The 27,373-nt window shown below is 44.2% G+C and overlaps 1 protein-coding gene across 1 annotated transcript in view; it reads left to right on the top strand.

Annotated features, from left to right (window-relative positions):
• LOC126459514 (mucin-7-like) overlaps nt 1-26,702 on the top strand; it is a 92,408-nt gene extending 65,706 nt beyond the window's left edge. The window contains exons 2-3 of the mRNA XM_050095866.1: nt 8,123-8,405; nt 26,319-26,702. Coding sequence (XP_049951823.1) covers nt 8,131-8,405; nt 26,319-26,700 — 657 coding nt within the window. The 5' untranslated portion in view covers nt 8,123-8,130 and the 3' untranslated portion in view covers nt 26,701-26,702. The remainder of the gene's footprint in view (nt 1-8,122; nt 8,406-26,318) is intronic.
• The last annotated feature ends 671 nt before the right edge of the window (nt 26,703-27,373 follow it).

The raw sequence follows: 27,373 nt of genomic DNA, 5'->3' as shown, positions 1-27,373 counted from the left end.
GGTCAGCAGCTGTGGCTGTAGCTACGCGACGAAAATCAATCGGAAACGACTCGACCACTTCATCGGTTTCCGCATCAATGAACATGCAAGCAAGTTCGGAAGAATCGAATGCTTGATCCTCAGCAACAGGCAAACGGGACAACGCATCGGCGTTTCCATGCTTAGCAGTGGACCGATACAAGATCTCGTAGCGGTACTGCGAGAGGAAAATAGACCAGCGAATGAATTTCTGCGCTGTACGCGGAGGTACAGGCTTGTTCGGATGAAAAAGCAATGTCAAAGGTTTGTGGTCTGTGATGATGGTAAAGTGACGACCATACAAGAAATCATGGAACTTTGTAACACCAAAGACGAGAGCCAAAGCTTCTTTCGCTATCTGTGAGTAATTTCTTTGCGCAGACGAGAGCAATTTTGACGCAAAGGCAATAGGGCGATCATGCAAGCCAACTTTGTGCGCAAGCACAGCACCGATCCCGAAATCCGATGCATCTACCATCAACAAAAGGGGTTTCTGGGGATCGAATGGCGTAAGGCAAGTATTAGAAAGCAACGCCGATTTCAACTGGCGAAAGGCGCGTTCGCATTCCGTCGTCCAGACGAACGGAACACCTGTACGGCGTAAGCGATGAAGCGGAGCTGAAATGGAAGAGGCATTGCGCAGAAAGCGATGATAATAGTTAATTTTACCCAACACACTCTGTAGCTGCTTCACATTTTGTGGCGAAGGCAATTCTTGTATGGCACGGAGGTGCTCTGGACTCGAATGTATGCCTTGGGCATTGATGACATGGCCCAGGTATGGTAAGTCACGAGCAAAAAACACACATTTGTCCTTCCGCAAGTGAAGACCATGTTGGCGCAATACCTGAAATAATGTTCGTAGGTGTGCTAAATGCTCGTCTGCCGTCTTTCCGGAGATCACAATATCGTCCAGATAGTTCGCAGCAGTAGGGACCGACACACAAATAGTTTGTAAATATTGCTGAAACAATGCAGGGGCGGATGCACACCCGAATGGTAGTCTTTTGAAGCGGTACAAACCAAGATGCGTGTTAACCACCAAGACGCGCTGGGATTCGGCGTCCACTGGGATTTGCAAGTACGCATCTGCTAGGCCCAACTTGGAAAAGTATTTACCCGGGCACAGTTTATCAAAAAGATCTTCCGGGCGGGGTAAGAGAAAAGTTGCAATCATGAGTTGTGGATTCACTGTTGCCTTGAAGTCCACACAAAGTCTCAGTTTTCCGGAAGGTTTTGGCAAAATTACTAAGGGTGAGGCCCAGAGAGAAGCTTGCACACGTTCAATTACACCTTGGGATTCTAAATCGTTTAATGTTCTTGCGACCTCATCACGCAATGCGTGGGGAACATTGCGTGCTTCATAGTTCTTAGCGCAACCAAGGCCCGGTGCAAAAATGTCTGCAAATTCCTCACACAGACGAGAAACACTGTCTGAAGGCACAGTCTGATTCACTGATAGGACCTGATTTACTATAGACATGTTAAACAACTGAAATAAATCTAAACCAAACAAGTTCACTGCAGTAGAAGAACGAAGAACGTAAAATGACACAAGTTTTATTCATCCCTTGTATGTTGCAAGAAGGCTGCACTGTCCTAACACAGGAATTTTCTGTCCTGAATATGTAGTGAGCTTAACATTTGCGGAACGCAACGGAGGTTTGCCCAGTTGTTTGTACGTGTCGTGATTGAGCAATGAAACAGCAGCTCCGGTATCGAGCTGGAATGGGATGACCTTGCCATTAAAGTCCAAATCTACAAAAAGTTTATTGTCCTGCTGACGACAAGAGCGACTGTTTTGTGCAATTTGAACAGACACTGGTACAGAATCACCTGCTAATTGACGTGATTTCCGGCGACGTCGGCGCACACTTTTTGTGGGACGAACACAGTCACTGTTAGAGAAAGTGGCACTGGACGGGGTGGAATTAACTACATGAATGTCCATGGGGGAAGGTCCACGAGCCTGAGTGTCGTTGGTTCGATTCCGGCGCGAAGCAAAGGGCCTGGAATGATTGTGATTGTCTGATCTGAGCTTTGTCTGGCAAACACTTTGAACATGTCCTTTCTTATTACAGAAAAAGCAAATAGCTTGGCGTGATGGGCAATGTTCACGCGAATGTCTAGTAGCACACCGCGGGCGTGATTTCACTGCATTTGTGTGCTGGGTTAGAGCGTGGCGGCAGCTGCGTTGACGTGCGCAAGGGCAGTTGACCGGGCCGCGCAGCGCGTCCGGCGGGCCGGTTAATGTTACACACGGCTGGCGAAGTTGCAAAAGATTCCTGCGCAAAGTCAAGTGTGTCTTGTCTATCCAATATGTCTATCACTTGTTGAAGGGAGGGATTAACTAGTTTCAAAATCTGTTCCCGTAAGCGAACATCAGAAACGTTCTGTGGAATTGCATCACGCACCATAGTATCTGAATAAGGAAGGCCACAGTCACATTCAAACACACAGTCCCTTGTAAGGCCTTGCAAAGTTGCAACCCACTCCCGATTAGTTTGACCGGCCGTACGCTTTGTACGAAAGAACGTATACCTTTTTGCAACGACATTTACTGTTTCTTTGAAATAGGCGTCCAATGCCGACAAAATTTCATCATAGGACAGAGTTGCTATGTCGCGTCGGGGAAACAATTTCACTATCACACGGTACGTTTGCACTCCTACACACGCCAATAAATGAGGCTGCCGCTCGTTACCTTGAATTTTGTAGGCGGCGAGATGAAATCCAAACTGGCGTGACCATTCCGTCCAGGATTCGTGCGCCGCATCAAAATTGTGAAACTGCGGTCAACTGCGAGTTGTGGCTGTGGTAGCGGTGAAGCGGCGGCTGCCGCATCGGTTTGAATGGCACGTTGACCCTGGATGAGCTGTCCAAGGGCATCCAATAACGCCTGCGTCTGCTGATTCTGCAAGCGATAAAATTCGGACAGTACATCTGGCGAAGCCATGACACAAGTAAATCTAAGCAATTAGAAAGAACAAGACCCCATCCCATCCTCGTCGCCAATGATGTGTTGGTAAATGTGCCAACACCTTGTAGATCGAGGAGGCCGAAATGCACACTATCTAACGCAGACGGGCGTGAATTCTGGAACAGGATAAGTAGTGAATGATAATAAGAAAAGTATGCAGCTCCTCGAATACTTATCTTTATTCCATCCTTGTGGTATACATCGATAACGATAACTATCAAACGATAACTATCAAACTATGTAAGGCTAATGGCGCCTTGCTAGGTCGTAGCCATGGACTTAGCTGAAGGCTATTCTAACTGTCTCTCGGCAAATGAGAGAAAGGCTTCGTCAGTGTAGTCGCTAGCAAAGTCGTCGTACAACTGGGGCGAGTGCTTTCCCGTATCTCGAGACCTGCCTTGTGGTGGCGCTCGGTCTGCGATCACACAGTGGCGACACGCGGGTCCGACATGTACTAAATGGACCGCGGCCGATTTAAGCTACCACCTAGCAAGTGTGGTGTCTGGCGGTGACACCACAAGAACAACTACCTCTGGCCTTAATAACGGCCATGACATGCCTTGGCATTGAGTCAAACAGAGCTTGGATGATGTGTACAGGTACAGCTGCCCATGCAACTTCAACACGATACCACAGTTCATCAAGAGTAGTGACTGGCGTATTGTGACGAGCCAGTTGCTCGGCCACCATTGACCAGACGTTTTCAATTGGTGAGAGATCTGGAGAAAGTGCTGGCCAGGGCAGCAGTCGAACATTTTCTGTATCTAGAAAAGCCCGTACAGAACCTTCAACATGCGGTCATGCATTATCCTGCTGAAATGTAGGGTTTCGCAGGGATCGAATGAAGTGTAGAGCCACGGGTCGTAACACATCTGAAATGTAACGTCCACCGAGGCGTGTACCCAGTGGCACCCCATACCATCACGCCGGGTTATACCCCACAATGGCGATGACGAATACATGCTTCCAATGTGCGTTCACCGCCATGTCGCCAAACACGGATGCGACCATCATGATGCTGTAAACAGAACCTGGATTCATCCGAAGAAATGACGTTTTGCCATTCGTGCAACCAGGTTCGTCGTTGAGTACACCATCGCAGGCGCTCCTGTCTGTGATGCAGCGTCAAGGGTAACCGCAGCCATGGTCTCCGAGCTGATAGCCCATGATGCTGCAAACGTCGTCCAACTGTTCGTGCAGATGGTGGTTGTCTTGCAAACGTTCCATCTGTTGACGCAGGGATCGAGACGTGGCTGCACGATCCTTTACAGCCATGCGGATAAGATGCCTGTCATCTCGACTGCTAGTGATACCAGGCCGTTGGGATCCAGCACGGCGTTCCGTATTACCCTCCTGAACCCACCGATTCCATATTCTGCTAACAGTCATCGGATCTCGACCAACGCGAGCAGCAATGTCGCGATACGGTAAACCGCAACGCCACACACCATGGAACTTATCCAGATACTCTTTGACTTTTTGATATAACTTCTAGGGCGCTGCTTGTAACCACTTGTCGGGGCTGCTCGTATGACATAGCTCCTGGCTCTTCCTGACAGTTGTCCATCCTGCACACACAGACATGTGTGGCAAAGTAAAAGGCTCTCTCACCCTTGTCATTAAAATATGGGGTGTTCGAGACGGTGGAGAGCCAAGTGTTTCTAAGATTTACCCCGAAATTCTAGAAGCGCTACACTGTTTGTGCATCTTACTTTCTTTCCCAACTTCTGAAAGCTCTGGCTGCAAGTCGCTGCTGTGCATTGTCAATCGACTTCAGTTGAGGCAGCTGTCACTACTTCCACATCATGTGACACAGCAGTCAGCGTGAAAGAGGAACTGAAGCGGTGGAAAACAAACATTTTTTGTATAGCTGGTGACAAATTGTTTGTGTAGCTTACCTTCTGCATCTGCAACAGCAAGTAGCTGCATGATTCTGCTGAGCCAGTAAAACTGTCTGCAGCTGAGGCTGTTACCATTGTTGCTGCATCTTGCGTCCAAGGTGTCAGTAATATTGTGGGGTTCGATAGCTGTGAATCTAACATTTGTTTAAGCAGTTTCAATACTGCGTTGGCATAAAGGACCCGCAAATCAAATTATTTATTAAGGTTTCCGTCACAGTTGCATGTAATTCTTCTCATATTTTCGAAGGCTCGTGTTCATTTTCAAAAATTACCTACATCAGGAGGTACAAAATTAATAAACAAATGGTTCAAATGGCTATGAGCACTATGCGACTTAACTTCTGAGGTCATCAGTCGCCTAGAACTTAGAACTAATTAAACCTAACTAACCTAAGGACAGCACACACATCCACGCCCGAGGCAAGATTCGAACCTGCGACCGCAGCGGTCGCTCGGTTCCAGACTGTAGCGCCTAGAACCGCACGGCCACTCCGGCCGGCCATTAATAAACAAGTAAAATACAAAATTTTAAAATACACAAGTAGTTTTCTAACAATGTAAAATCCAGGATGGAATAAATAATTTCATGAAGGATTTTTGCTACTCACCATATAGCGGAGAGGCTGAGACACAGACAGGCACGACAAAAAGTCTGTCAGAAAACAGGCTTTTGGCCAAAACGGCCTTTGTCAAAAATAGACGACAGACACATACACCTGCTAACGCAAACGCAGCTCACACACGCATGACCATGGTCTCTGGCGGCTGAAGCCAGACTACAAGCAGGCGCAAAAGCAGTGCATGATGGGAGAGACATCTGGGTTAGGGCAAGGATGAGGCTGGGGTGGGGCAGGGGTGTGGGACGGTGAATTACTGCCTGGGAGCGTGCAGGGAGGATATGGAGAGAGAGTAGGGCAGCTAGGTGCAGTACTGTGATTAGAAACAGAGGGGGGTATGGGGGTACTGGAAAAGGAGAGAAGTAAATGGATAGATGCATTGGTGAAATAGGGGGTTCTGCAGTGCTGGAAAAGGAACATGGAAGGGGCTAGATGGCTGAGGACAATGACTAACGAAGGTTGAGGCCACAAGGGTTACGGAAACATAGGCTATATCGCAGGAAGAGTTCCCACCTGAGTAATTCAGAAAAAATGGTGCTAGTGGGAAAGATCCATATGGCACAGGCTGTGAAGCAGTCATTGAAATGAAGAATATCATGTTGGGCAGCGTCCTCAACAACAAGTGGTCCAGTTGCTTCTTGGCCATACTTTGTCAGTGGCCATTCATACAGACAGACAGCTTGGTTGTCATGCCCACATAGAATGTAGCACAATGGTTGCAGCTTAGCTTGGCTAACATCCAAACTGAACCTAGCTGCCCTACTCTCTCGTCACATCGTCCATGCATGCTCCCCAGCAGGATTTCACCATCCGCAACCCCTACCATGGTATCCCTCCCCCTTCCCACTCCAGCCTCCTCCTTACCCCCAGCCAGTTGCCTCTCCCATTATGCACTGCTGCTGCTGCTCATAGTCTGGTTTCAGCAGCCAGAGACTATGGTCATGTCTGTACAAGTTGCGTTCACGTGAATGGGCGTGTGTGTCTGTCATCCAGTTTTGATAAAGACCTTGTTGGCTAAAAGCTTATCTTGTGACAGAGTTTTTTTGTTGTGCCTATCTGCGTCTCAGCATCTCTGCTATATGGTGAGTAGCATTTAGCCTTTCCATAATATTTTTACAAATAGGTTTCTAACATTCTGTATGCATAGACTACAATAGTGCAATAATCCTTTATGACATACCTGTGTTTGCCTATACATTATTCCCATAGAACATTCAGAAGTTTTATCGAAAGATTTGTTCATACATCATGTCAGTTCTACGGATGTGATGTGGCTGCAACGTAATTGCAATGGTACATTCAAAACTGGACAGGCGTCTTCAGTTGTTTGACAGGCACCTGATGTCGTTTATCATGTATTCATGTTCGCTGTCTTTCTAGAGATTATAAACCTAAAAAGAAATACATTGATACTCTACTTATCAAGGCATCAGGCACTGTCGCACTGTTTTACAAAACATTAACATGCACAGCCATCAGCTGACTGCTGGAGTGAATCATATGTCATTTTCAAAAGGAGTAAAAAAGTTGTACTGTATTTGAAGTCGGACTGATCAATCGTCAGTTTGTCCAGCTCCTTTATGTAACAATTATTTAGTTCTCATTCCTCAAGTACATTCAGTTTCACTCCCTTAGGTGCTACATATAAAATTTTCATAGTGTTTCCAGTGCTACATGCTGCATGCTTTGTGCTTTGCAAATGACAGCCAAATGCAGTCTTGGTGTACAGGCCAATATGTTTTTTTGTACCGAATTACAAACGTCTGACCAGTATGATCTATATAAAAACGATACCACGTTTCACACTGTAGTCTGTACTCGCCAGATGCATAACTATTTCTAAACTTTCTTTCATTTTTTACTGTTCCATGTGTTGGCTTACAGTCAAATCACATTTATGACGTTGATATGATGTAAAAAGAAATGTTAAATCTTTTGAGCGTTCATGGGGAATTATGTACAGTCAAACATTAGAGGTGTATGTACATCATAACTGATGTATTTTACTATGGTAAACTACACATAGAGAATGTTGGAAAACTATTTTACATTTCAAAATTTTGTATATTATGTTCTTATTAATTTTATACCTCCAGAAAATTTGTTCAAGGGTTTGAAACTGGGCACCAATAAAACCTTGTGTGCAAATGTAATGGAAACCTTGATAAATAATAACATTTGGCTGAGGTTCAGTGACAAATCGTATATGTGCCATATTTTCTTTTCCATTTTGTGGTAGCAGTGCTGCATGTTGGCTGCATGTCTCTGACAAGCCCTCATGGCTGTATGCTATTGAGGCTGCTACCATTGTTACCACGTCATTTCTCTGAGTAATCATCGATACTGAGAGGTTTATGTCCTGCAAACCAAATCTTTCTTCAATGCTTCATTTGTCTTCCTTTATTTTTCACTTTGATACAGTAGGCAGCTGCATGTGCTGCTGCACTTCCAAGGCTGACCACTGCTGAGACTGCTCCCACTGTTGCCACATCACAAGTCTGAGAAGTCGGCACTGTTGAGAGGTACAGGTGCCATATACCGTATCTCTAATTGATCGTCTGCAAAACTTTACATCTATATCTTTTCTTCTCCATTGTTGGCACCAGGTAGCTGAATGTCTCTACTGCGACCCTATGGTCGGCCGCTGGCGAGGCCGCTGCCACTGCTGCCACATCGTGTGTCTCCGCCACCCTCACCGCCGTCGCCACCGCCGCTGGAATCGCCCCCATTCTCACCATCAGAGCTGCAGGAGCTGGTGTTGCCACGCCGCCCAGCATCAACCCACTTGAAATCGGCCCCTGACGAGGAAAACTCCTCATCCTCATTATCGTCGGCCAGCTCGCTGCCAGCTATTCTGTCAACAGGTGTGGACACTACCAGCAGTGACGAGTGAGTACTACAGTACACCGCTGCAGTACGCAAGTGCACAATTTTGTAAAGTTATTGTTGTGTCCCTACACTTACCTCCCTAAATTATACAATAGGTGAAGTACCTGCCAATATACAAGTAGTTTGGATTACAGAACTGTACCAGATTTTTGACTTCACGAATTCTGTACGGTGGAAAACCCCTGTATGCTGCAACAGCCCGTCATGGTATAAAATCAGAAAGGTCCTAGATAAGTTCCTGGAGGGAAATTACTTAACAGACATTTTTGAGGAGTAACATGTCATGCAAATATGCTTTTGAGGACCGCAGTGTTTGGTCACCATTCTCTGAAAATTACTTGTACATTCCTTCACCCATTTAACTGGGAATTTTCATGATAAAATATCACATATGGTGTGATCTGTAAGAAGGGCAGTACGAAGTTCTAGAACCTCCATGAAGTAGTGTTTGCTGCCAAGACTGCTTTCAAGGCGGTGGAGCAGAGATTGCATTTGGTTTCACGCGGCACCCTAAACCATGACGCCTAATATTGGACACGGTGGCACTCAACGATGGAGGCTTCCAGAGAGCAGGTAACATGGTACTCCCTGTCACATGGATAGCTCCATCACTGAACAACAGGCTGGCGCATCAGACTCATTGTGACCCCTCCTCCATCTCGAACGAAAAGAATGTTCATTTGTTTTCCATAAATCCAGAGCAATTAAAACAATACGATTGGCTTAGATAATTGGGCAGCCAAGGTGCTAAGATCGTCAACACTGTCTCTATATAATGTGCCGGCAGAATCTTGGCAATCAGATATGACTCCTCATATTGCAGAATACTGACTCTCAGGCATCACTGGGCAACTCTTAACTAAACATAATAGGGTGGATTCTGAGGCATAATTTCGAACTGGAATTACGGATCATTCTCTTACACAGTTGAATTAGTTTGTTTATAATATAGTTGTTGGATTAATGCGAAATGCACTTGTATACATATTCTCCCCAAGTTTCGCAGCCTTAACTCTAGATGCCGTCTGGTAGAATTTTGCACAGAGCATAACTTAATCATAGCTAACACTTGGTTCAAGAATCATAAGAGATGGTTGTATACATGGAGGAATCCTGGAGATACTAGAAGGTATCATATAGATTATATAATGGTAAGACAGAGACTAAGGAACCAGGTTTTAAATTGTATGACGTTTCCAGGGGCAGATGTTGACTCTGACCACAATCTACTGGTTATGAACTGGAGATTAAAACTGAAGAAACTGCAAAAAGGTGGGAATTTAAGGAGATGGGACCTGGATAAACTGACTAATCCAGAGGTTGTACAGAGTTTCATGGAGAGCATGACAGTAGAAGAAGAATGGGTAGCTCTGAGGGACGAAGTAGTGAAGGCAGCAGAGGATCAAGTAGGTAAAAAGACGAGGGCTAATAGAAATCCTTGGGTAACAGAAGAAATATTGAATTTAATTGATGAAAGGAGAAAATATAAAAATGCAGTAAATGAAGCAGGCAAAAAGGAGTACAAACATTTCAAAAATGAGATCGACAAGAAGTGCAAAATGGCTAAGCAGGGATGGCTAGAGGACAAATGTATGGATGAAGAAGCTTATCTCACTAGGGATAAGATAGATACTGTCTACAGGAAAATTAAATAGACCTTTGGAGAAAAGAGAGCCACTTGTATGAATATCAAGAGCTCAGATGGAAACCCAGTTCTAAGGAAAAAAGGGAAAGCAGAAAGATGGAAGGAGTATATAGAAGGTCTATACAAGGGCGATGTACTTGAGGACAATATTATGGAAATGGAAGAGGATGTAGATGAAGATGAAATGGGAGATACGATACTGCGTGCAGAGTTTGACAGAGCACTGAAAGACCCGAGTCGAAACAAGGTCCCAGGAGTAGACAACATTCCATTAGAACTACTGACAGCCATGGGAGAGCCAGTCCTCACAAAACTATACGATCTGGTGAGCAAGATGTATGGGACAGCCGAAATACCCTCAGACTTCAAAAAGAATATAATAATTCCAATCCCAAAGAAAGCAGCCGTTGAAAGACGTGAAAATTACCGAACTATCAGTTTAATAAGTCACAGCTGCAAAATACTAACACGAATTCTTTACAGACGAATGGAAAAACTGGTAGAAGCCGACCTCGGGCAAGTTCAGTTTGGATTCCGTAGAAATGTTGGAACACGTGAGGCAATACTGACCCTACGACTTATCTTAGAGGAAAGATTAAGGAAAGGCAAACCTACGTTTCTAGCATTTGTAGACTTGGAGAAAGCTTTTGACAATGTTGACTGGAATACTCTCTTTCAAATTCTTAAGGTGGGAGGGGTAAAATACAGGGAGCGAAAGGCTATTTACAATTTGTACGAAACCAGATGGCAGTTATAAGAGTCTAGGGGCATGAAAGGGAAGCAGTGGTTGGGAAGGGAGTGAGACAGGGTTGTAGCCTCTCCCCGATGTTATTCAATCTGTATATTGAGCAAGCAGTAAAGGAAACAAAAGAAAAATTCGGAGTAGGTATTAAAGCCCACGAGGAAGAAATGAAAGCTTTGAGGTTCGCCGATGACATTGTAATTCTGTCAGAGACAGCAAAGGACTTGGAAGAGTAGTTGAACGGAATGGATAGTGTCTTGAAACGAGGATATAAGCTGAACATCAACAAAAGCAAAACGAGGATAAGGGAATGTAGTCGAATTAAGTCGGGTGATGCTGAGGGAATTAGAATAGGAAATGACACACTTAAAGTAGTAATGGGATTTTGCTGTTTGGGGAGCAAAATAACTGATGATGGTCGAAGTAGAGAGGGTATAAAATGTATACTGGCAATGGCAAGGAAAGCGTTCCTGCAGAAGAGAAATTTGTTAACATCGAGTATAGATTTAAGTGTCAGGAAGTCGTTTCTGAAAGTATTTGTATGGAGTGTAGCCATGTATGGAAGTGAAACATAGACGATAAATAGTTTGGACAAGAAGAGAATAGAAGCTTCCGAAGTGTGGTGCTACAGAAGAATGCTGAAGATTAGATGGGTAGATCACATAACTAATGAGAAGTTATTGGATAGAATTGGGAGGAGTTTGTGGCACAACTTGACAAGAAGAAGGGACCGGTTGGTAGAACATGTTCTGAGGCATCAAGGGATCACAAATTTAGCATTGGAGGGCAGCGTGGAGGGTAAAAATCGTAGAGGGAGACCAAGAGATGAATGCACTAAGCAGATTCAGAGGGATTTAGGTTGCGGTAAGTACCGGGGGATGAAGAAGCTTGCACAGGATTGAGCAGCATGGAGAGCTGCATCAAACCAGTCTCAGGACTGAAGACCACAACAACAACAACAACTCTAGATGTCAGATGATACTACTCTGCTCATATGTACCTCACTGTGTAAGTATCCTAAACTATCTGTATATGAACTAGGAATCGAATGTAGAGTGCAAGTGTAGCACGTTCTATCAAGGAACTTTTTAAGTGTGAGGTCGCAAGTTCAATCTTTAGTAAGGCTCGTTTGGAAGTGTTGTTTTCACAATTATGACAGAAAAAATATTAGGTGCTGATGATTCACCATGTGCATTAGGAGGGCGACAGAAAATGAGGGTTCAGGAGGTGCAGAGATCAACCTTCTGTAGGATGTATTCACAAAATAGACATCGTTGACATTCAAGATATGTTAAAAAAACCATTAACTTGCACCAAGAACACGGAATGGGAAATGGCAAGCCACAGTGATCACAAAGGTTCGCACCATCAAGATCGAATGTGAACTCCTTGGGAGCTATAAATCGTGCATAGCGTTCAGCTACGTATCCACTCTTCAAGTGTGGATATTGAATCATACTGATGTAACTAGGTGATGCGAACTGATGAAATGCATGAAACCGAATATTAAACAGTCTGTCATGGAATTTAACTTAAACTGCTATCCTTTAAGGTGTAGCTGCTGATAGTGTGATAATATGTTTTAGAGGGTTGGAAAAAACAAACATCCAGAGGTTGAATTTGTCCAGTGGTTCCAGGTGGTATCAACTGTAATGTCACACACTTTTCAGGCGGGATAATTTGCTCTAAACAAGTTTTTTTATGCAGACCAGAAATCAAGAAAAAGTAAGTTATTTTGACAAGCTATTGGCCAAAAGCAGTGCTCATGCCGTAGCTGTAGTTCTCTTACGTCCATTTTCTCACGTAAATATTTCCTATAGACCTTCCACGATCACGCTAGCGAGAAAGAGCCGTACCTCCAACTTCTCGCAGCACAATAAATTACTTTCCCGCCAACGTATCATCTAGATTAACAGTCGGCATAATTGTATGCGATTGCGTTAAGGCATTCATGTTAGTTGATCTTGATACAATTCTCTTCGCACCTCTAATTTCCAGAGTTCCTTTCATATGCATTTCCTCTTCAAATCCGGATTGGTCGGAGGTGAAAACAAATACCTTACTGAACAATTGGATGAGTTTGTTTCTCTCATCTACGAATTATCAGGCCGATTCCTCAGCTTGCTGTGCATCGTAAAGTTCACGCTTTTTTTGAAATTTTGTTATCTTACGTCTTCCAACTCTGTAGAACTGTGAAGATATGCAAGCATCCATTGCTTCTCTTGAAATCGTTGTAGTCTATGTCGCACGCAATTTGATTTGCATAATGTAGTAGGTGACTACCATGCACATCCTGTAAATTATACCTTGCTTCCTTGAAACGCGCAAACAGCAGTTTTTGTAACAAGTGCACCTTGTCCATCCTTGAATATCCGTAGGTTTAATTATACACTACACGAGAGGCGGCCAAGATTTTGGCTCGTGGGCCGTGCCCGGATGCTAGTGCAAAAGTGCTCAGCGTGGCCGACATGCTTCGCCCACTGCCACGCCCCGGTTTCTGAGCCCGAGGAGGGGGAATGCGTCGCACTTAAATGGCAATGCAGTCGCACTGCATACGACTTTGTTTTATATTTCACATTTCTGAACAACATACATCACAAACAAAACTAATTACCAGTATTCAGAAATGAGATTTTCACTCCGCAGCGGAGTGTGCGCTGATATGAAACTTCCTGGCATATTAAAACTGTGTGCCCGACCGAGACTCGAACTCGGGACCTTTGCCTTTCGCGGGCAACTACTCTATTAAATGAGCTACCCACCTACGACTCACGCCGCGTCCTCCCAGCTTTAATTCCGCCAGTACCTCGTCTCCTACCTTCCATAATCTACAGAAGCTCTCCTGCGAACCAGTCAGGACTAGCACTCCTGAAAGAAAGGATATTGCGGAGACAAGGCTTAGCCACAGGCTAGGGGATGTTTCCAGAATGAGATTTTCACTCTGCAGCGGAGTGTGCGCTGATATGAAACTTCCTGGCAGATTAAAACTGGTTCGCAGGAGAGCTTCTGTAAAGTTTGGAAGGTAGGAGGCGAGGTACTGGCGGAAGTAAAGCTGTGAGGACGGGGCGTGAGTCGTGCTTGGATAGCTCAGTTGGTAGAGCACTTGCCCGCGAAAGGCTAAGATCCCGAGTTCGAGTCTCGGTCCGGTACACAGTTTTAATCTGCCAGGAAGTTTCAAATTTGCAGTATTATTTAACTATTTTTGGCCCGCTGAAGACATAATTTTTCTTTGGTACAAACTGTCGCCATACAGACAGAAGCAGAAAATTTCACAGAATTTCGCACTCTAGTTGCCACGTAACGTGATTTATTTGGTTTCATAATCGAAAAAAGATCTTTCACACGAGTATCTCGATTCAAATACTGTAGCAATTTTGCAACCCCATTATGGAGACTCTACCTACTATGTAGGTGTCCTGGACGATTTTAACGCAAAAGTATTTTTCAGTAAAACTTGAATTTCCTTCCAGGTCAGTCAGTTACAATTGAACTTTCACAGGGGCACTTTCAACTGAAGCAGCAAACAGGCTCGAAAAAATATTGAAAACGTGCAAGATTGACACTGTCTTCAAAACCTTTATGAAACTATTCTTGTAATTCTTTGTAGGCCACAATGAATTCTTCAAACTCGCGTTTTCTTCAATGGTAGTGAGGGAACTGCACCGTCTTTGCCAGAATACGTCCCTTGTACAAAGCGATTTTCTTTTTAAATGCACGTCATCCAATCACGAAGAAGTTAGCTTAGTGTAGCGTGCAGTCGAGTGCACTTAAAATGCGAAGTCTGCATTCCATCCCGGATGTTCTAATTTTCGTACCTGCACCCCTTATTCCTTCATAAATTCATCAACAGCGATTTTTAAATCGAAAAGTCGTTCCGGGCATGCTGCTTGACTTAACCAACGTACTCTGCAGTGATCTATAACGTCTCCAAACTCTTCGTTCAGTTCCACTGAAAACTGTTACAAATGACAAATGATTAACGTGTGCGACTTCAGAAATGTTCGTATCACCAATTTCTTCACGCGCTACATGCCTGAAAGTTTAGCAAAAAGCACTTCTAGATGTGTAGATCAAGTAATCTCGTCTGCCTATCGCTGTAATTTTTTGCTCTTTCATTTTCAACTAAATCTTTAAATTCTTTCTGCGTGGTATTGCAATGTCGTGTCAGAAAACATGCAGTACCTGTCTCTTATGCGAATTGAGAAATCTCATCCCTCTCTTCTGTCATTCCGATTCATTTTAAGCGATTGTGACGATAGGTCACTAGACTGCCTCTTTGTTCAGACAGCCACTGGACCAGCGAACGTCCTTCATACCACAAACAAATAGCGAAGGGTCACCAGCGCTGACACCGCCATTCCGCCGAACTCAGGGTTTTGCCGACCGGAACTTGTTGCACTGCAATGCTAAATGAAATGTCGCGCTATTCCAGGTACTTCCGTGAAGTACCGAGTACAGCCGAGTGAAATGTTGAGTGCTGTGTGCTAATGACAAGGGATTTCAGATCGAGTCCGTACTTCTGGATTTGCGGAAGGCTTTTGGCACTGTATCGCACAAGCGGCTCGTAGTGAAATTGCATGCTTACGGAATATCGTCTCAGTTATGTGACTGGATTTGTGATTTCCTGCCAGAGAGGTCATAGTTCGAAGTAATTGACGGAAAGTAAGACAGAAGTGATTTCTGGCGTTCCCCAAGGTAGTGTTATAGGCCCTTTCCTTTTCCTTATCTATATAATCTATATAGGAGACAATCTGAGCAGCCGTCTTCGGTTGTTTGCAAATGACACTGTCGTTTATCGACTAATAAAGTCATCAGAAGATCAAAACAAATTGCAAAACGATTTAGAAAGGATTTCTGAATGGTGCGAAAATTGGCAGTTGCCCGTAAATAACAAAAAGTGTGATGTCATCCACATGAGTGCTGAAAGGAACTCGTTAAACTTCGGTTACACTATAAATCAGTCTAATCTAAAAGCCGTAAATTCAACTAAATACCTAGGAATTACAATTACGAATAACTTAAATTATAAGGAACACATAGAAACTGTGGTGGGGAAGGCTAACCAAAGATCGCGTTTTATTGGCAGGACACTTTGAAAATGTAACAGTCCTACTAAGGAGACGGCCCACATTACGCTTGTCCGTCCTCTTTTAGAATACCGCTGTGCGTTGTGGGATCCTTACCAGATATGACTGACGGAGTACATCGAAAAAGTTCAAAGAAAGGCAGCACGTTTTGTATTATCGCGAAATATGGGAGAGAGTGTCACAGAAATGATGTAGGATTTGGAATGGACATCATTAAAACAAAGGCGTTTTTCATTGCGACGGAATCTTCTCACGAAATTCCAATCACTACCTTTCTCCTCCGAATGCATAAATATTTTGTTGACACCGACCTACATAGGGGGAAACGATCACCACGATAAAATAAGGGAAATCAGAGCTCGTACGGAAAGATGTAGGTGTGTACGTTCTTTCCGCGCGCTATACGAGATTGGGATAACAGAGAATTGTGAAGGTGGTTCATCGATGAACCCTCTGCCAGGCACTTAAATGTGATTTACAGAGTATCCATGTAGATGTAGAGTGAGGGGTTGGACTTCGGCCCACACACTGCCCTCACAAACAGCACGCGTGAAGTCTGGCACACCGTACGGTCGTATTGCTCCGGATTTATTCGAAATCTCTTCATAATCGTTTTTTTTTTACTATTCTACAGACGACTCTCAACGTACCTGCCTCTTAAGCAATGACTGTCCTTTACTACAATACTGGCCATTAAAATTGCTACATCAAGAAGAAATGCAGATGATAAACGGGTATTCATTGGACAAATATATCATACTAGAACTGACATGTGATTAAATTTTCACGCAACTTGGGTGCATCGATCCTGGGAAAGCAGTACACAGTACAACCACCTCAGGCCGTAATAACGGCCTTGTTACGCCTTGGCATTGAGTCAAACAGAGCTTGGATGGCGTGTACAGGTACAACTGCCCATGCAGCTTGAACACGATACCACAGTTCATCAAGAGTAGTGACTGGCGTATTGTGACGAGCCAGTTGCTCGGCCACGATTGACCAGGCGTTTTCAATTAGTGAGAGATCTGGACAAAGTGCTGGCCAGGGCAGCAGTCGAACATTTTCTGTATCCAGAAAGGCCCGTACAGGACCTGCAACATGCAGTCGTGCATTATCCTGCTGAAATGTAGGGTTTCGCACGGATCGAATGAAGGGTAGAGCCACGGGTCGTAACACATCTATCTGAAATGTAACGTCCACTGTTGAAAGTGCCGTCAATGCGAACACGAGGTGACCGAGACGTGTAAGCGATGGCACCCCATACCATCACGCCGGGTGATACGCCAGTATGGCGATGACGAAAACACGCTTGCAATGTGCGTTCACTGCGATGTCGCCAAACACGGATGCGACCATCATGACGCTGTAAACAGAACCTAGATTTATCCGAAAAAATGACGTTTTGCCATTCGTGCACCCAGGTTCGTCGTTGAGTACACCATCGCAGGTGCTCCTGTCTGTGATGCAGCGTCAGGGTAACCGCAGCCGTGGTCTCCGAACTGATAGTCTATGCTGCTGAAAACGTCGTCGAACTCTTCGTGCAGACGGTTGTTGTCTTGCAAACGTCCCCATCTGTTAACTCAGGGATGGAGACGGGGCTGCACGACCCTTTAGAGCCATGCGGATAAGATGCCTGTCATCTCGACTGCTAGTGATACGAGGCTGTTGGAATCCAGCACAGCGTTCCGTTTTACCCTCCTGAACCCACCGATTCCATATTCTGTTAACAGTCATTGGATCTCGACCAACGCGAGCAGCAATGTCGCGATACGATAATCCGCAATCACGATAGGCTACAATCCGACCTTTATCAAAGTCGGAAATGTGATGGTACGCATTTCTCTTCCTTACCTGAGGCATCACAACAACGTTTCGCCATGCAACGCCGGTAAACTGCTGTTTGTGTATGAGAAATCGGTTGGAAACTTCCGTCATGTCACCGGCGCCAACGTTGTGTGAATGCTCTGAAAAAGCTAATCATTTGCATAACACAACATCTTCTTCCTGTCGGTTAAATTTCGCGTCTGTAGGACGTCATCTTCGTGGTGTAGCAATTGTAATCGCCAGTAGTGTCTATTTCACTGGAAACGCGATTTGTGGTTCCCTGTCCGACGAGGATGATAAAACACTTCGACATCTGTTACAGTATCACTTTTACTTGCATCCTCATCATTGTACTCCTATTGGACATTGCCTCCACAGTGGAGTGTATTGGTGTCTACACACTCCACTGCCTCAATTTACAAAAACCCTACCACTTCTCTCTTACTTTGTGAAATTCCTTGGGTTCCCTTCTGACGAAATGTCAATATCGGCAACTGTTGTTGTAGTCATAACGCAATGTTTGCTTTGTTTACCGTTGCCACTTAAAAATGGTTCAAATGGCTCTAAGCGCTATGAGACTTAACATCTGACGTCATCAGTCCCCTAGTCTTAGAACTACTTAAACCTAACTAACCTGAGGACATTACACACATCCATGCCCGAGGCAGGATTCGATCCTGCGGCCGTAGCAGTGGCGCGGTTCCGGACTGAAGCGCCTAGAACCGCTCGGTCACAGCGGCCGGCTACCGTTGCCCCTGCTCTGCTTTGTATCAACACCACTAGTACTGTAGCCCTTTTCTGAGTTGCACATCGACTAAGCATCGCTCTGTAGCCTCATGCTGTGCTCACCATCGGATACCGCCAATGCAGCCCCTGTTGCCATTTGCAGCCAGTATTGTGGTTGCATGGTGGACGAAACGTTGGGCGTCGAATGCCGTAAGTATCTTTGGCCTTTTGCAATGTCACACTCAAGGCTTTCCTTGTACGTGCCATATGTTACACTTGTCCGGATACTGAAGAAATCAATGTATCTTTCTGTACATAAATTATTTATATCCAAAAAACTGAAATTGTATTTTGATCCCGTAGAATTATGCTGCCCATGCCAGCTCTGTAAAAATAATAAATTAGAAAATAAATAATTTGTTAAGAACATTCTAAGAGTCATACCAGGAATGTAGCTGGTTCTAAATGTCAATAAGAAATTTTTGTTCCAAGTGTCATTTCTACAGAGGCCCTATGTTTTATTTGTGATAAACGGAACAGTAATGTTTTAGATAGCAGAACTGTAGTCAGCAAAAACATATTTCATTTTTTTTAAATTTTTTGTGAGAGAATAACAAAATCAAATTAATGAAAAAATCTCTCAGCATCTGTTTACATAAAAGTTTTCTGGGTATGGAACCGCGTCATAATGTAAAAAAAAAAAAAAAAAAAAAAAAAACTGCTGCTGCTGGAGACAAACCAAGGTTTCGGCCACAGTTGCAACGGCATTGTTTTGGGTCTAATGGTGCGCTCTAGTTACGCAGTGTCCTTTATATTTTGTTGTTACTGCTCACTTCGCATGCCATTACGTCATAAAATTAGACCCAGAAGAAGGCCGCTGCAACCGTGGCCGAAATGTTGTTTTTTTTTCCAGCAGCAGTAATTTTTATTTATTTATTTATTTATTTATTTTTTACTTTATGACGCGGTTCCATACCCAGAAAACTTTTATGTCGACTGACTCTGGCAACGGAAGCCTACGCAATTATATGACTTCTGTTTGTTATACAACTCAATTCCCCGTATCAGATGTTGCAAGCTCCCTGTGCTGTTGAGGAAAAAATGATATCAGCAGCTCTTTCTGTCTTGCAACTGATAAACAAACCTGGTCTTTCAGATAAAGATCGTCTTTCGTCTTTTGAATACACTGACTTTTTTCATTCCTCTGTTTCGGAGTGAGAGTATTTTTACAGTTATTTGAGATAGATGAGTACGGTATTTTGATGTGTGCAGGCATGTCAGAAGGAACATTTCATCGTAATTCGGAATAAGTGAGGCACTGACGTATCGTATTTATTCGTCGATACCGGGCAAGAGACTTTCAAGTAAACTGTCCCTCCTGTACGGCAATATACATAATGGATGTATGAGTGATGAAGAGTGGTTACGAAGTGCTGGAAGCCAGTCGTCAGCTTATCTGCGAAACCCATCGAAGAGGAAGTATCTTTTGAAGAGGCAAAGGAGATAAATGCACTCCAGGATACTGGGAAAACAAATTGATTAAAGTTAAAAACAGTTCAGAAACGTTATTGCATGGTGCAAGACATATATCATCCATTTGGAAGAGAAAGGAGAGGAAAGTCAGCGCTCAAAATTCCACGTGTTTGACGAGCATGCCGCTGAAAAATTCGGGTCGGCGAAAACTGTTCTAGGCGCTAATCTTCGCACAGAGATAATCGTGCTTGGAGTTTGGAAAATGACCGACAAATAAGACTGATCCGTTTCACTGGATATTTCCAAGGAAAGGTTGCAAGGTTTAAACGGTGACAGCATCTTGGCTCACGGGCAATAACGAAATGTGTAACCACTAAATGCGAAGCCTCGACTACAGATGGTGACGTGAATGAAAGATGTCAAAAGTTTCGCAAAAATCTATGTAGATTTATAATATCGATCAAAGTGTGTGGAAAGAACTTCACTCGTCGTAAACTCTGCATTTCAAGGGAGAGGAGGGTAAGAAGTTCAGTGCAGAGTGACTACGCAACGACTCATTCTGATACCATCGAACCCGTTATGTCGGCAAGTGGATACGAGTTTCCAAAGGTGGTGATAATTTACCAGGAACCTAGAGATCAATTTGAGTTCGAGAAGTGCAGGTCCATCCTACTCATGAAACGAATCGTAACGCGATTCTTTCAAGATGTCTACTTCCATATGCAGCGAAGGAGTCTCTTCTTCTGGCTGATTAGCTAGGGACATATTGTGACCGGACACATAGCGATGGCATTCTCATATACAGTCAAGGCCATCTCCTGGGTACACACCTTACATTCACTTTATGTGCTGTTCTTCCGACATTTCAAGGCGGTACTGAAGCGGATTGGAGATCGCAGTATCAAATTGCTCTGAGGACTATGGGACGTAATATCTGAGGTCATCAGTCCCCTAGAACTTAGAACTACTTAAACCTACTTAACCTAAGGACATCACACACAGCCATGCCCGAGGCAGGATTCGAACCTGCGACCGTGGCGGTCGCGCGGTTCCAGACTGAAGCGCCTAGCACCCATCGGCCACACCGGCCGGCATCACAGTATCCTTAACGACTATGAGTTCACTTCATCGTCGAAGGATTCAATTTCGTTGCTGATGTGTTCCACACAATGAGTTCTGCTCTCCAGTCTTTGCAGACTTTGACCAGTACTCATGGACTGTGGCTAGATATGATGAATTCAGACCAGAGAGGTTTAAAACACCGCCAGAATGTTTTTTCTTATGTTCGATCGTAGTGTGACTCGGAAAACTGCTTCATGCAATCACTTATGAAGCGATCCTACAGTGATAAGCAACTCTGTTTGTAGTTGTTTATACTCTGTCATTTTCACATTTTCATCGTCGTAATCTTTCATCGAGAGCTACCAACAGCCCATTTTTTGAACTCGGTGACTGAACATGTGCATGTTTGTCAAGCGTTATGTAACTGTCGATGGCAAATATTGTCCGCATATTTGCAATGTTCATTGAAACTCTAACATGTAAACAATAACTTTCGCTAACTCCCCTGTGAGGGAAGCGCTGCTTGGCACAAAGACTATGCGCCTTCTAGTAATGCACGTTTGAAACGATTTTCTCCATCATTTGACACGTGGAACAAGTCAAGCGCTACGCAACAGAGTACGGAGAACACAATAGCGCTGAAAACACGTTTTCGAGAAAGATGGCGCTTAGAGCGTTTTCCATTTCGAATCTTCAAATATTCTCATTGACGGCTTATGTTGAGCTGTTATAGTGTGGCAAGATGGAAGTGGAATCCTCTGAAAACACTACCTTTCTCCGCTCTGCACACCAGTGATGAGTTTCACACAACCATTTCCATCTAAGGAATGTCTGGTTTCTATAAGGGCGTACTGAAAAGCACTGCTTCCGAATATTTTATGTGAAAACTCTAAAGCTTTTTAAATAAAACAAACAGCATTAACATTCTACAGCTTTTCCCTTCGCGTATAAGTATTTGCGGGCCTCTGCCGCTAGATAGCCCCGAACTGTAGCTAGTAACGTGTCGTGTCTAACGTAACTTCCTCGGTGCGTGAGAAACAGTCTGCTGTAATCGAGTTTCGAAATCGAGGGTTTCCACCACACTTGAAGCACCCAGTCCTCCAGTATGATAATACCAGACCACACACGAGCGCTGCGACAAGTGCAGCAGTCCGACGCCTCTGATTCACTGTCATCGATCATCCTCCACACAGTCCGGACTTGGCTCCATCCGATTTTCATCTGTTTCCAAAACTTAACGAACACTTTGGAGGACTTCACTTTGATAGTGGTGACACGGTGCAAGCAGAGGTGAGGATGTGGCTCCGTCAACGAAGTCATACAATCTAACATGACGGTATCAGCAAATTGATCTTTCTCTGAGAGAAATGCGTTCGTCGCCAGGGTGACTATTTTGTGAAATAAATATGTAGACAAGAAGAATAAAGATGTAGGACGTTAATAACGTTTGTTTCATTTAAAAAGACTTGAGTTTTCACATGAAAAATGCGGAGGCTTCACTTTTCAGGACGAATGGTACTCGACGCAATAACCAGCTTACCATCAGTCTAATCCAGGGCCGGCCAAACGCTGCACAGTGTGCAGACGTGCGGAAGTGCTGCACATGTGCGCACGTGTGCGACAGGGAGCGAAAGCGACATCTGTTATTAGACATGAGTCCTAAATGAACGGCGGCGGCTCCACTTCCCTGTTTATGTGGTACAAGCAAGAGGAAAATTGGTCATTAAACCGATTGTTTCAATGTATACTTACACCTAGGTTTTTTTTTTTTTTTTTAATGTGTGAAGGGCTACGCTCAGCTGAAGTCGATAAAACATAACATTCATCTAACTGTCGGTTATTATGCAGATTTCAGACGAAACTGATGAAAGATATAGCAATAATGGTATTGAAATAACAGGTGATCATCGAGAGGTCTGCGGTTGTCATTCTGTTCTAAGGTCAGTGAGAGAGAAATTATGTGGGTGTAGCTGAGGGCACCGAGAATTAGTTATAGAAAACCTTGCACTAGTTTAATGCTATTTGAAATCATGAATAAGATTCGTTGGAAGTCGCTGAGTGCTCTCTTTCTTAAATTCTAGCTCAAAAACATTACGCGTATTTACCTGCCGTCAGTCAAGCTTCCTTAATAAAAACCCTCGGTTGTTAACTGGATTACATGTCTTACTGGGTTAAACTGTTAACATAAAAGTAGATGTCTCAATGAGTAGACGGTGACAGTATTTTAAATGTTTAATACGCGAAATACCTTCCCATGGTTGGCTTGCAAGCTGTGGAAAGAGCACTAGAATGTGCCGGTACAGAGTATCTCAGCAAGTGGATAAAGCGACATCTGTGCGTAGAAACACGCACTACATGAACGCTGACGGCTGCGGCGTGCACGCTGTGACCCGGAAGTTGCACGTGTGCAGGAGCACCGCACGCGTGCAGAATTTCTGGCCGGCCCTGGTCTAATCTGTACCAGATAGAGTTGGACTGTCAATGCTGAGAGGTCCACACTCGTAGTCCTGTATTGATTTATTGCCGTGAAAAACAGAAGTACAGTTATTTCGACATTTTTTGCAGCATATTGTAACGCGGTGAAATGTTTGAGTGCATCCACAAACTTAAAATTTCTATGTTATTATTTTCCTATTTGACTTCACAAATTCGGCTCAAAGATTCAAAGATTCCACAGATTTCCGTTTGAGCAGCAAACAGTCCTAGATCGGTACACCACACTTGGGCTTTTGAGTTTGGCTCAAATGGCTCTGAGCACTATGGGACTTAACTTCTGAGGTCATCAGTCCCCTAGAACTTAGAACTACTTAAACCTAACTAACCTAAGGACAACACACACATCCATGCCCGAGGCAGGATTCGAACCTGCGACCGTAGCGCTCGCACGCTTCCAGACTGTAGCACCTAGAACCGCTCGGCCACTCTGGCCGGCTTTTTTGAGTTTCCTAAATATGTTTTTATGAGGCTGACTTGGAAAAATGTCGTTGGTGCCAAGTAAAATTTACCAGTAACTTCAGTGGAATTAAATGAAAATAATCTCAATCTTTTCTCCCACAATAAGAGGCTGATTCCAATACAACTTCGAGATAGTACTATTAATATAGTATGCCCAGAAATAGAAAATCGATTGCTGTTTCACTAGTTTATCTTACTCTTTGCAACCATCAGTGTTGCTCGAACAGTCCACGGGTATACTGCCGGTTCATTCTGTCCAACGGGCACAACATTTCGGCGATCAGACATGTCGCCATCGTCAGGTGCGCTGACGAACTGAGCTCTTAAGGGCGGGCGGCCGATTTAATGACGATGGCGACATGTCTGATCGCCGAAATATTGTGCCCGTTGGACACTATGAACCGGCAGTATACCCGTGGACTGTTCGAGCAACAAATACGCCGGGAGAAACTGAAGAATCACAACGATCAATGTGTTTTTAAACTTATGTTACCTACGCAACTCCTCCTCCCCCCGTCTTCTGTACATCTCATCCTTCCGTCTCTCACTATCCATCTTCTCCCTCTCTCTAACTGCTCTACAAATCTAGCCCCTGCAATACATACTGATACTACCTGTGCAGCACACCTGCAGTGATGGTAGACCACTCGTTATGGGTTAAAAAACCGTATTTTGCCTATAGCTCCACTGTTATCGGTGCTACGATGTTCTAATTCCGAAGTGTTGATTCTCATACAGCCGCACAGTGTGTACCAAGATGGTTACGCTTAAAACTCTCATAAGGCTTGATGAAGATCAAAGAACTATTAAACATCATAATTAGGTAACTACGAAATTTTTTAGTAGTTTTCATCCATTTGAAATGAATAGTGAAACATAATCAGAGGAAAACAATCGACAGAGATCTTGCAGTTGGACACTTCACCCATCTTTCACAGGCTTCAAAAAAATAAATACCAACAGCTATAACGTTGTAAACTACTCTACATGACTACCAGTTTCGGTGCCTCATTGGCATCATCTTCAGACCCGTATAAAAGTAGCTAGATGTTATCATTTAAACGTCCACGCTATTATTGGGATCACTGTTTTCAAATGGCTGCCATAGATTTCAGGGAGCGAAAGGCTATTGACAATTTGTACAGAAACCAGATGGCAGTTATAAGAGCCAAGGGACATGAAAGGGAAGCAGTGGTTGGGAAGGGAGTGAGACGGGGTTGTAGCCTCTCCCCGATGCTATTCAATCTATATAATTGAGCAAGTAGTAAAGGAAACGAAAGAAAAGTTCGGAGTAGGTTTTAAAATCCATGGAGAAGAAATAAAAACTTTGAGATTCGCCGATGACATTATAATTCTGTCAGAGACAGCAAAGGACTTGGAAGAGCAGTTGAACGGAATGGACAGTGTCTTGAAAGGAGGGTATAAGATGAACATTAACAACAGCAAAACAAGGATAATGGAATGTAGTCGAATTAAGCCGGGTGATGCTGCGGGAATTAGATTAGGAAATGAGACACTTAAAGTAGTAAAGGAGTTTTGTTATTTGGGGAGCAAAATAACTGATGATGGTCGAAGTAGAGAGGACATAAAATGTAGACTGGCAATGGCAAGGAAAGCGTTTCTGAAGAAGAGATATTTGTTAACATCGAGTATAGATTTAAGTGTCAGGAAGTCGTTTCTGAAAGTATTTGTGTGGAGTGTAGCCATGTGTGGAAGTGAAACATGGACGATAAATAGTTTGGACAAGAAGAAAATAGAAGCTTTCGAAATGTGGTGCTACAGAAGAATGCTGAAGATTAGATGGGTAGATCACATAACTAATGAGGAGGTATTGAATAGAATTGGGGAGAAGAGGCGTTTGTGGCACAACTTGACTAGAAGAAGGGATCGGTTGTTAGGACATGTTCTGAGGCTTCAAGGGATCACCAATATAGTACTGGGGGGCAGCATGGAGGGTAAAAATCGTAGAGGGAGACCAAGAGATGAATACACTAAGTAGATTCAGAAGGATGTAGGCTGCAGCAGGTACTGGGAGATGAAGAGGCTTACACAGGATAGAGTAGCATGGAGAACTGTATCAAACGAGTCTCAGGACTGAAGACCACAACAACACCATAGGTTTCTCAAACTTCTTTGTAGACTTGAAATCTCCACACAACATAGGGGCCTAAAATTGATGCCAATTGGGCACCAAAACTGGTTGTCAAATAAAGTAATTCACGAAATTACGGCTGTCGGTGCTTATTTCTTTCAAGTCTTTGACCTGCCTCAGTCCCGTTCCACCTAGACAAGATGGAACTACAGAATCTTTCAGACAGTTTCCAGCGCACAGTAATCAACGACTCAGTGACCCCAAGGCGTGTACTGGATTTTAGCATGTGGTGTCGCCTGTCCGACAGGGAGCCGTGGTGGCGGCCCCCTACGTCGCCGACGGTGCGCCCGCTGCGGCTGGCGCGGTCTTCCTCCATCAGCAGCCGTGCTTCGGAGGTGGCGGGGGCGGCAGCGGCAGCCGGTTCCGCCCCCACGCACAGCGCCAGCAGCGACAGTGCCTACAGCCTGTGGAGGCTGCTGCGGCCCCTGGATCTGGACTCGGACCTGGAGTCTACCGTGTTCCAGCTGACTCCGCCCGGCTACGACTGGCTGCTGGACGCCATCAGCAGCGATGGCGACGGCGCGCCGTGGCTAGAATCGATGGCCGCCGTGTCGTGGGCGGCGGCCGAGCGCGCCAGGCAGAAGTGCAGCCACTGGCTGGACCGCTACTGCGACCTCGGTGCGCCCTGAGGCATCACTTCAGACTACTCAACTTGAAACGTCCCCGTAGAAAAATTAATGAATTACTGTGCTGATAAACCTCTTAAATTATTTGATTTTCAAACAGCTGAGCGGAACTGAACGTACTCAGACATTTCGCTCTTTACCTATTCTGATCAACACTAAACTGATCCACAATATTTTTAGGGCAACGCAATCTGACTTCTAATAATCCCTACAAAAGAATGGCCCTGACTAACAATAACCCATACTTTTCACAAATCACTTACCTCACAAAAATCTTCATTACTCAAACTACTGCAATACAGCGAGCGCCAATATTGCCAGCTGAATAAAAGATTCAAACTACTGAAGTCACTAACTACTGATAGGCATAGTTAGCAAATGAAAGATTTTGATAGAGCACAAACAATGTATTTACCTCAATAATGTTCAAAAGTCATAATATATATAGCAGTTCATGACATCCAGTCTTACAAATTTGCTGTCTCTGATGGACACACGCCCAAATCATCCGCTCTCAAAACTCCGCCATTTCGGGAGCTATGTAAGTAGGCTGTTTAGGTTTTTATGTTGGTAACGCCATGTAGCGCTCTATATGAAAATCACTGGCTGTGCTGTGCGCAGTCTTTATCTGGGTTGCATTGTTGTTTGCTATTGTAGTGTTGGGCAGTTGGCTGTT

This window comes from Schistocerca serialis, chromosome 1, assembly GCF_023864345.2.
Source record: "Schistocerca serialis cubense isolate TAMUIC-IGC-003099 chromosome 1, iqSchSeri2.2, whole genome shotgun sequence".
NCBI lineage: Eukaryota > Metazoa > Arthropoda > Insecta > Orthoptera > Acrididae > Schistocerca > Schistocerca serialis.
Note: the sequence above shows the minus strand (reverse complement) of the source record. Positions and strands in the feature narration are given on the sequence as shown.